General features: G+C 35.8%; 1 protein-coding gene across 4 annotated transcripts; it reads left to right on the forward strand.

Moving 5' to 3' along the window:
* The first annotated feature begins 375 nt into the window (after positions 1-375).
* LOC114258412 (uncharacterized) lies at positions 376-6,808 on the forward strand. Of its 4 annotated transcripts, none has more exons than XM_082866557.1 (4): positions 391-713; positions 947-974; positions 1,339-1,424; positions 3,257-6,808. In XM_082866557.1, the coding sequence occupies exon 4, from the start codon at positions 3,376-3,378 to the stop codon at positions 6,457-6,459; it is 3,084 nt and encodes a 1,027-aa protein (XP_082722683.1). In that variant the 5' UTR covers positions 391-713; positions 947-974; positions 1,339-1,424; positions 3,257-3,375; the 3' UTR covers positions 6,460-6,808. The 4 variants fall into 4 exon arrangements, with proteins under 4 accessions (XP_082722681.1, XP_082722683.1, XP_082722682.1 ...); XM_082866554.1 differs by having other exon boundaries at positions 440-713; positions 3,291-6,808; XM_082866555.1 differs by lacking the exon at positions 947-974 and having other exon boundaries at positions 376-713.
* Positions 6,809-9,986: the final 3,178 nt, after the last annotated feature.

Below are 9,986 nucleotides of genomic sequence, written 5' to 3' on the forward strand. Positions count from 1 at the left end.
AAAACTTATGATAAGTTTTATTTTAATAATTTAAATTATCTATTTTATAAAATTATTTATATATATTACTCATTAAAAAAATTAACTTAATTATATAATTTTAATTTATTTAATTTATCAAGTTTATCACATAAAAAAATAATTATTTTAAATAAACAACTCAAATCATATTCAGAAACTGATTTATTCCATTCATTTGAAAACATGTTATTTTGGTAATTTTTTTGACAAAAAAACATGAGATAATATTTTTTTTTTGACAAAAAAACGTTTGTGTTGACTTTTTTGTTCCTTTTTACAAAAAATAAAAAGGAAAAAAAAAATTGGTATAATTTATTTTTAATTTTAATGAATTTTTGAATTTTAAGCTAAAATGAGAATTACGAGAGAGGGAACAAAAAACAAATAAATAAAATAAAAAAGAAAAACCGGTGCCGAAGAAGAAAACGCTGCTCTCTCTCTCTCTCTGTCTCTGGTTCGAAAAAAGGCCTCACATCACAGAGCACAAAGCTCACGAAGCAAAGAAGAAGAACTACGTATCAAGGTTGATACTTGAGATATATATATATATATATAGAGAGAGAGAGAGAGAGAGAGAAAATATAGAGAGAGAAAGAAAGAGAGGTTTGCCCATGGTAAGGAAGGCTGCTGGTATTAACTTCTACTAAAATAGGGCTTTTTCCCAATTAGGGTTTCTGTCAAACTGTAATTTGGTGAGTATTATTACTCTTGATTGTTCAAATTTCACTATTTATTTACTTTTCTGATTGAATTTTAATTGAGTTTTTAGCATTTTTAATTCACTATCTTGCTGCATTAATTGGTGTAATCTGAATTTAATCTTCTCTAATTTATCTCTTTCTTTATGTACACATCACAAGCAAGCAGGCTTGAGAAATTCTCGTTTTTTAGGGTTTATTTATTTGATATTTTGCTCTTTTTCTAGGGTTGAAGTTGAATTCTAGGGTTTGAAGGTAATTGTTTTTATTTCATCTGTATGGGTTTCATTATTCTTCCAAAGGTTACTCCTTTCGCATTTGTAGAAAAACCCTAATTGGTTCTTTTGAGTCTTGTTGTTAATTGGTGTGGTTTCAGCTTCCCTGGTGGTATTCAATTGCTGTTTCTTTTTCTGGGTTTTTAATTTACCGTTTGCTACATGCATAATTAGTATATGTCTGGCTCTAGATTTTGTTCTTTCTTTTTGCTACATGCATAATCAGTGTGTTTTCATTTTTAAAATAAAAGTGTTATCCATTCAATCTTTCTTATTTAGGGTTTGGTTAATACTGTTTTTTGTTTATCTATTTAATACGTGTTTGTTCTGCTTGTCTTTTTCAGGATTGACATCCAATTTATTTGGTGGTTGTGATTGGAAATTTCAACTTCTATTTACAGATTTTGATCAACAGGGTACTGAACAGCTGGTAATTTAACTACTGTTTTGCAACTTTTGTGGAACTGTCTTTTTGACACATGCCAATGTGCTGTTGTCGGCTTCTGCATTTGCCGGCTGTTGTTTTTTTCAACTTCATCTTTATCAAAGTCAGTAACTTGTTTGTTTGTATAGTTGGAGTGTTTGAATGATTATCTATTATGATATTGCATTTTTAATCCTAACAAGCATAACGTACCTATGTTGCATGGAGTTGGGTACGGGTGCGTGTTCAGGTATCAAATCTTCATAAACTTCAATATTAGGATATGTATCCAAAATAGGATATGGGTACGGGGACTCGTTATGGACACTTATATATATATATATATGTTAATATTAATATATTATATAATATTCTTTGATATAATGTTATAAATGACGTAAAAATGGACTTGAAATTAAGGGCTGGTTTGGCATATTTGAAAAAAGTCAAAAAGTCACTATCCTATTTAAGTCACACCATCTTATTTAAATCACATCACCTCTCTAAAATATCACTTCAAACTCAACCCCAACCCCAACCCCAACCCCAACCCCAACCCAAACCCAAACCCAAACCCAAACCCAAACCCAACCCATATTTCATAAAAAGTCAAAAAATGCACTTATTTAGATCCCCCCAAACAACCCCTAAACAGAATTTAGGAAAAATATAGAATTTCTATCTCTCATTTATGTTAGAGACTATAAATGTTTCTTTCTAGAAAATTTGAGTTTCTTATTCTTCAAGCATTGTAAAAAGTTGAGGATCCAAGTGTTCAAATTGGGTACGGTTGTCGGACATATATCCCACACCCTTATCATTGTCATATCCGGTGGACACAAGTACTTTGGGGGAAATAAGAAGAGCCCATGTAACATAGAGTATAACATACAAGGATTGACATCCAAAAAAATTTAGATCACAACATGCACGTACACAGCTCCAGTGATTGTGTACTTCAAATTATAAATCTTGTGAAATTTTAATCAGTTGACTTGAAGGAGTATTATTTTTAGCTCTTTGTATGATCTTGAGTGTCTTTTGGACCTTTTGGTTTGCATGAATTTTTTCTATTTCTTATTCTATACACCCCTGTTTGCTGTTTTGTCTCATTTGATTCAACAGCTAACTATGGGGGTGTTTGGTGTGGATTATAGGGGGTGATTATAGCTTATTTTAATTTGAGAATTTGTGCCAGACTGTTTGGTGCAACTTCTACTTATAGTTTTTTAGGCAGAAATAGCTTAAATAAGTTGAGAAAAACTAATTATTTAGAAGTTGGGGAAGGGGTGCTTTTGATTTTTACTTTCTGATCAACTCTGTTTCTTTTCTTGGTTTTTGTGTCATAATATGTGTCCGGTAGAACCTTTCAACTCCTTACAGCACCTTTTTTCATCATAAACAATTAGAGTAGATCATCAAACAATGAAAATGTTATTCATATCTAGTAGAGCCCTCATATTTTCCAAATTTTTATTGAGTTGGTGCTTAGGAGTTTTTGAGTACGATCCCATCTCAAACCTGACCTGCTACCATTGCTAAGCAGCTATGCTTTTTCAGGTTAGGTTTTAGGCTTGTTAGTTTTCTGAAAGTTTTCTTATGTTCATAACTCATAAGGCAGTAGTATTAGCCAATAGTTCACTGTAGGAAGAGATGTATGTGAGATCTTAATGTAAACAGTACTCCTTACCTGAATCATTCACATGATCATCTGGTAATGAATTTCACCATTTTTCTTCCCACCTTCAAAGTGAAATAGTTTATTATATGTTTTTTGGCATGATTTACCTTTCTTACAAGTACATGCTTACTCATTCTATGATGCAAATGCTTCTCAGGATATGGTGTAATTTTGTCCTGAAACTCCTGCAGTTTGTTAAAATGAAGGGATAATGTGTTAAGCATGTTACGAGGATGTCTTTGGTATTTGGGAGTCTTAAGTGACATGTGAATCGTTATGATGCTGGAGGACTTCTTTACCCTTACTGAGATGAAAGATGGGCTCACAGCCCCTGCTCGAGTTAGGGAGCTGGTCAATGTAATGCAGAAAGAGAAAAATTGTATTGCGAGGAATGTTGGTGACGCAACCAGACAGTGGTCTACTTTTGCAAGCACTTTAGAAGCTACTGAGGACAAAGACTGTCTTGATCTTTTTGTTCAGTTAGATGGGTTGTGGTTTATTGACAGGTGGCTTAAGGATGCTCAAAAGTTTGGTAATGACACAAGTGACAGCTTTGTGGAAGAGTCAATCACTGCATTGTTACGTGCACTTGAAAAGCTGCATATAGATTATGAGAAGTCAATGTCTTATGGAATCTGGATAACTGTTAAGAATCTCCTCAGCCACAGTAGTTCTAGGGTTCAGGATGGGGCTAGAGCTTTATTTGATAGGTGGAAGCAAGATGGTGACAGTGGAGCAGTCAATCAAGATGTCGAAAAGGTTGGGGCATTCAATGTGATAAAAGGAAGTGCAGACCTTGGTGGGGAAGGTGGACCTGCAGAATGTGCTGCAGGGGATGTTGCTCTTTCCGGAGAGAGTGCTAATGACGAAAAACTTGTAGAACCAGTGAGAGATGATATGATGCCATTGATATGTTCAGATGTTTTTCAACCAGAGAAGGTTGATGTGCAGACCCAAATATCTGACAAGGAAAAGACTTTAGACCATGAAGTCATGAAAGATGAGACTTCATCAGATCTTGTGGGCTCAGTCATGTCAAAGCCTGTTAAAGAAAACCTTTCTATCAAGGAAGAACCCCCCCTGTGCCATTTAGAAGGAACTGCCTCAATTGAAACTTGTACTTCTGTGGCCCCGAAACAAAGCATTGAAGGAAAGTCAGATACTCCTGAGTTGACTGAGTGTACTGAGACAGCAAAGCAGATTATGGTCACAAGTCCCCCCAACAAATTAGGTGCAATGGAAATTTCGTCTGTTTCTATTCCGGTGGAACCCAGGTTTCTTTTGGGTGATGATGCTGCAATTGCTCAGGAATCTGCGACAGAACCTGAGTTACGAAACACTATTGACATCAAAGACAAAGCTCGGTCAAAAGATTCACTTATTGATGACACGAGGACGGATATGTCCGAGGGGAAAAGCAGGACAGATGATACTGGATCTCCACATCATTGCGGAAGCATGGTTGTGTTCCCAAATCAAGGTCATGATTGTAATACTAATCTTTCATTGGACTCTTCTGGCAATGAAGGTAAATTGGGTAAAGTGGAAGATCCAGATACTTCTTTCTCTATAGAAGATAGTGGGGCTAAGGAGCATTCAAGTGATGAAAGTGACGATCTAGCAAATGATTCTAATTTTTTGAAACCTGCTATGGATGCCAAAGATCCTGGTGTGGTTAACCAGAGAAGGCCTGATTTAGACCTTGACTATAGCATGGTAGATGCTCTGGAGGTTGCTCGACAAGTAGCCATAGAAGTTGAGAGAGAAGTCGTGGATCGCAGAGAACCAAGTTGCAGCTCTTCCGAGAAAATCTCCGACGGTGGGATCAGGCATCCAGATAGCCCGGAGTCTATATCTGGTAAGGAAATCCATCCCGTTAAGGCTGCATCTAAAGAGGTGCCAACTGGACCCAATCTGTCTGCTGTGACTTCACCAAAAGGGGAAGAGCATTTAAGCAGTTTGAAAACCCTAGACGTTGAAGCAGAAAATTGCGTACAAGATGTAGAGTCCTCTCAGGTCACTGATGCGGCGCAAGAACCAGAAGTCAACGCAGAGAAAGGCTTCGGTGATTTTGATCTGAATCAAGAAGTTTGTTCTGAGGATATGGATTGCCCAGTAAATCCAATCTCTGTGGTTTCTGCTTCAAGGGCCGCAGCAAATCCTGGATTGCCTGTATCTCCTTTGCAGTTTGAGGGCGCTCATGGATGGAAAGGATCTGCTGCAACTAGTGCTTTTCGCCCAGCATCATCTCATAGAATTCTTGAAGCTGACAAAACTCTTACCATCGGGGGGAGCCTTAACAGTTCAAAGCAGCGCCAGGACTACCTTGATTTTGATCTGAATGTGGCTGAGGCTGGTGATGATAAAATTACAGACCTAATACTAGGAAAGCAAATCCTGGTATCGTCTAGCTTTCCTTCTGGGGAATCTTCAGTCGAAGCCAGTCCAAGAAGATCGGAGAGACTCAAGTTGGATCTTAATCGTGTCAGTGATGATGGTGATGCTCCATCTGATTGGAGGATGGAAGGACGATTTTTACAGCACAGGAATGGTCATCATAGCCCATCTCGTTCTTCTTCTTCATCATCAATGCAGCCTGCTTTGAGGAACATTGATTTGAATGACCAGCCGCACCAGCCGTCTTTTCACAACGATTTTTTAGATTTACACCCCAATCTTGGTAAGTCATCTTCACAAAATTTAAATGCTTCTGGTGGACTCAAATCAGATGATTCCGTGATTTCCATCATGGGTACCAAAGTGGAGGTCAATCGAAAAGATTTTGGCTCCCAAACTTCTTCCTTACCAAATGGCAGGATTTTAGAGCCTGCCTTAGATATTAATTTGGCAAGAAGTGGGAGTGTTATTGGGATGGGATCGGCAGTTCCATATGCACATCATCCCCTTTTTGGGTACAATGGCCTTACAACAGGTCCAACAATCACCTTCTCATCTGCTATGTATGGGCCTGCTGGCCCAATCCCTTACATGGTGGATTCTAGAGGAGCCCCGGTTGTACATCAAATCATGGGCTCTGCATCAGCCTCTCCAGCTGCCTACTCTCAGCCACCATTTATTATGAGTATGATTGGGACCCCTCCAAGTTCAAATGGGGCTGGGCCTTCACGGCCTAATTTTGATCTGAATTCTGGGTTCATGATCGAAGGGGAAAACAGGGAACCCTTAGGTTTGAGGCAGTTTTTTAATCCTGGTCAGAGCAGGTCAATTGATGAGCACTTAAGGAACAACTCACAACCCTCCTTGGGTTCTGGTGGTGTTGGAAAACGGAAGGAACCTGATGGTGGGCGAGAATCCTACCCATTTAACTATAAACATCATCATCCACCACCATGGAAATAGAGTATTTGTACGGGTTCCCTCTCTTCGGATCAGTTTAGGAACACAACACAAAAAGACTAATGTTTTCATAGCCATAGGTGATCCAGAGAGGGTGAGCTTGTTGAAATTAGCAGGAGAGGAGGAGCTGATGGAACACAACAAAAACGCGGAATTGTGGCCGTAATATGATTCATGAGATTAATTGCCAAAGGAGAAGGGAAATTAGGTTTTATTGTTTTCAAAATGGTTTATTTTCTTATTTTGTTTTTTCTATGTTTCATAGCCAGGCCATTGCTACCATAGAAAGAAAGCTTGTTACATGTAGCTCTGTAATCTCTGTTCTATATATATCAAAGAAGTTTAGAGAAAATGATCTTTGTTTTTTTTTTTTTTGTAATTTTTTTTTTTAAATCTTCTTGAGTGCTCATGCTTAATAAATTTGTATAAAAATTGAGGACTGACTGTTTCTCTTACATTCTGTGTATATGATTCTTCGTATATGTAGTAATATCAGAGATTGCTTAATTAATGTCGATGACTGGTTACCTTTTTTTACATTCTTCCTGTATGAGTGAGTTCATTGTATAGGTATTCTACTCTGTATATATGTATATATGTAAAAGAATTGCATAATTAATGTCTTTCCATGTTGCCATTGCTGATATTATTCAAAAATCAGCTCAGGATTCTTCTTAGCCAACTGCTGATATTATTCAAAAATCAGCTCAGGATTCTTCTTAGCCAACTGTAATTGCTTTTTTTTTTTGTGGTCTTTATTGCTCTGCTACATAGTTTTGCATACTTGGTAGATTCTTTTAGGCCATGTGGATTTGGCAGATGAGATATTTTTACTACATTTCTATATGCATAATGTGCTTGGTGCCTTGTCTATTTGTCCGATAGCTTCCTAACAATGTGCAGAATTTGTGTGCCGATGCTCTGGCAAAAATGGGAGCCAACCAACCAGAAGATATGCTCGTGTTCAATGATCCACCGGCTGAATTAAGATGTCTGCTAGTCTCAGACATGATCGGACTGTCTAGGGAGAGGACTTTGTTCCTCTTGTTTTGTTTTATGTTATGCTGTACCCCAAAAAAAAAAAAAAAATGTGCAGAATTTGCAATTTCTGGACTTGTCCCCCTCCCGGGTCTAGGGCTGAAGGGAGGGACCATACATGTTTGAATAAGAAAAAAGTAAATATACATTTAATCTTTTTTCTTTTTTTTTTTTATTTATTTTTTCAGGTTCACAACCTTCTTTCTTTTTTTTTTTTTTTTTTTTTTTTTTTTTTAAGATCCACAACCAAAGCTAAATATACCTCCAATCTTTTTTTATTTTTTATTTTTAAGGTTCACAACCATTTTTTTTTTAAAATTTTTAAGATTCACAACCAAAGCTAAATATACATTTAATCTTTTTTCTTTTCTTTTTGTAAAATTGTTTTTTTTAAGGTTCACAACCAATTTTTTTTTTTTTTTTAATTTTTAAGATTCACAACCAAAACTAAATATACATTTAAATTTTTTTTTTTTTTTAAAGTTCACAACCAAATTTTTTTTTTTTTTTATTCACAACCGAAGTTAAATATACATTCAATCTTATTTTATTTTATTTGGCTCAACAATAAAATCAAATACACATTAATTAATATTGTCACATTATTCTTGTCAAATTTTATGCATATCTAAAATTTTTTAAATTTATTTAAAAAAATTAAGGACACTGTCTAGTGTAGGTTTCAGTTTGCTTTTCTATGTTATTTTATTTGTTATTGTACGGGAAAGAAATAAACCTTCTCGTATAATCCTGTTGATCAAGTCTGCGCTCCTCCGTACGACGTCGCTTTATCACCTGAAAACACAAACGTGAGCTAGCCGGCGGGTGTGTGCCGGAAACCTCTCCGATGCCTAAGTCAATAAGTTTGACAAATAGACAAAAGCTCTGTGTATTCAGAAAACAAAGTTGTGTTACCTCTCCAAAGGTGATGTTGTGAGCTTTTATAAGTTTCGTGTGGCACAGTCCTAGTAGGACTTTTACTCCTCCATGTAGAGTCCTCCTAGGATTCATACTTCTGAAAGATAATGCTTATCCTTCAACACCCCCCTCTTTGCTTAAACCAAGTGAGATGGTTCTACCATGGTAGGTTTGTAATAGGACCGAGGCAATCATGGCTATGTTGAGCCGCAGAGTAGACCGAACTATCCTTAGTTCGGTTCTTCCTTTCACTATACCTTATCTCGGTTCTCTCATGTACAAACCATGGTGTGATTAGACCGAGCTACCGAATAGTAAGGTTCTGACCGTTCTAACCACAATACGCCATGACCGGGCTAACTCTGAGACCGGACTAACTTCAAAGCGTCTTTAGACCGGACTAACTTCAAGTCTCCTCCGGACCGGACTAGCTTCGGGGCTCTAGGACCGGACTAACTTCAAAGCCTTTTTACTCAGCCCTTCGTATTGTGGCCCATGACGGCCCATTACCCAGCTCGGCCCAATTTTCATATAAATCACCCTCTCAGTTGTGTATTGTAATTTTCAGAATGGTTTGCTTGTTCTGAAATATCAATTAACGAGTATGAATCTATTTGTTTTATGTTATCACACAATTTATACAACATATATATATATATATATATGAATGTATTTGAAAATAAGAAAATTGTAGAGAATCAAAACAAGCATGAGTCGTGATTGGTTAGAAATGATGGGTACAAAGATTTATTTGCTAGAAAAACAAAAAGGGGATACAAAGTCTTACTAAATAATTTTTTTTTAAATTAAAAGAATTTTTCTTAGTTATGAACAGATTTAACTGAAATCAGCTTGTTTCCCAATGTTATGCTTCATTTATTTAAATAGAAAATATTTTTTAATGAAAAATATTTTTTATTAAAAAAATTAAAAAAATATTTTTTTATATTTGGTGGTGGTGGTGATGGAACGAAGGTGAAAGTAGAGATTGTTACATAGTGGTGGGATGATGGCGGCAGTGATGATGGTAGTGGCTATGGTGATGGTAGTGTGACAGTGAAAGTGAGAATAGTGGTGATGGTGTTGTGAAATTAGTAAAAATAGAATTGAAAAAACATTTTTTGTTTTTTAAAAGTAACAAACAACAAAATTCGTGGGGGACTAATGGAAGAAGATGGAGGATGGATTGGGTGTGGTAATGCATAGATATCTTAAAATGAGTGGTTCAGATTTGTTAAAGGTATAATTAGATTTTGGATAAATTAAAATGAATGGTTCAAATTTGCTAAGAGAAAGATGATTTAATGTCTAAAATGTCCGTGGCTAAAAGATCAACAAACAATTCCTTGTTTATGCCTTGATGCAATTTAATATGAGTCTTATAATACTTTCTTCAAACAAACTTTTTGATTGTCTCAAAATTATATATTTGATTATTATAAAACAAACTTTTTAATTAATTAATTAATGTGTATTTGATTTTGTTGTTGAACTAAAAAAAATAAAATAAGATTGAATGTATATTTAGCTTTTGTTGTGAACCTTAAAAAAATAAAAAATAAATAAAAAAATAA

This window comes from Camellia sinensis, chromosome 4 (assembly GCF_055761805.1).
Source record: "Camellia sinensis isolate YWXY chromosome 4, ASM5576180v1, whole genome shotgun sequence".
Classification (NCBI taxonomy): domain Eukaryota; kingdom Viridiplantae; phylum Streptophyta; class Magnoliopsida; order Ericales; family Theaceae; genus Camellia; species Camellia sinensis.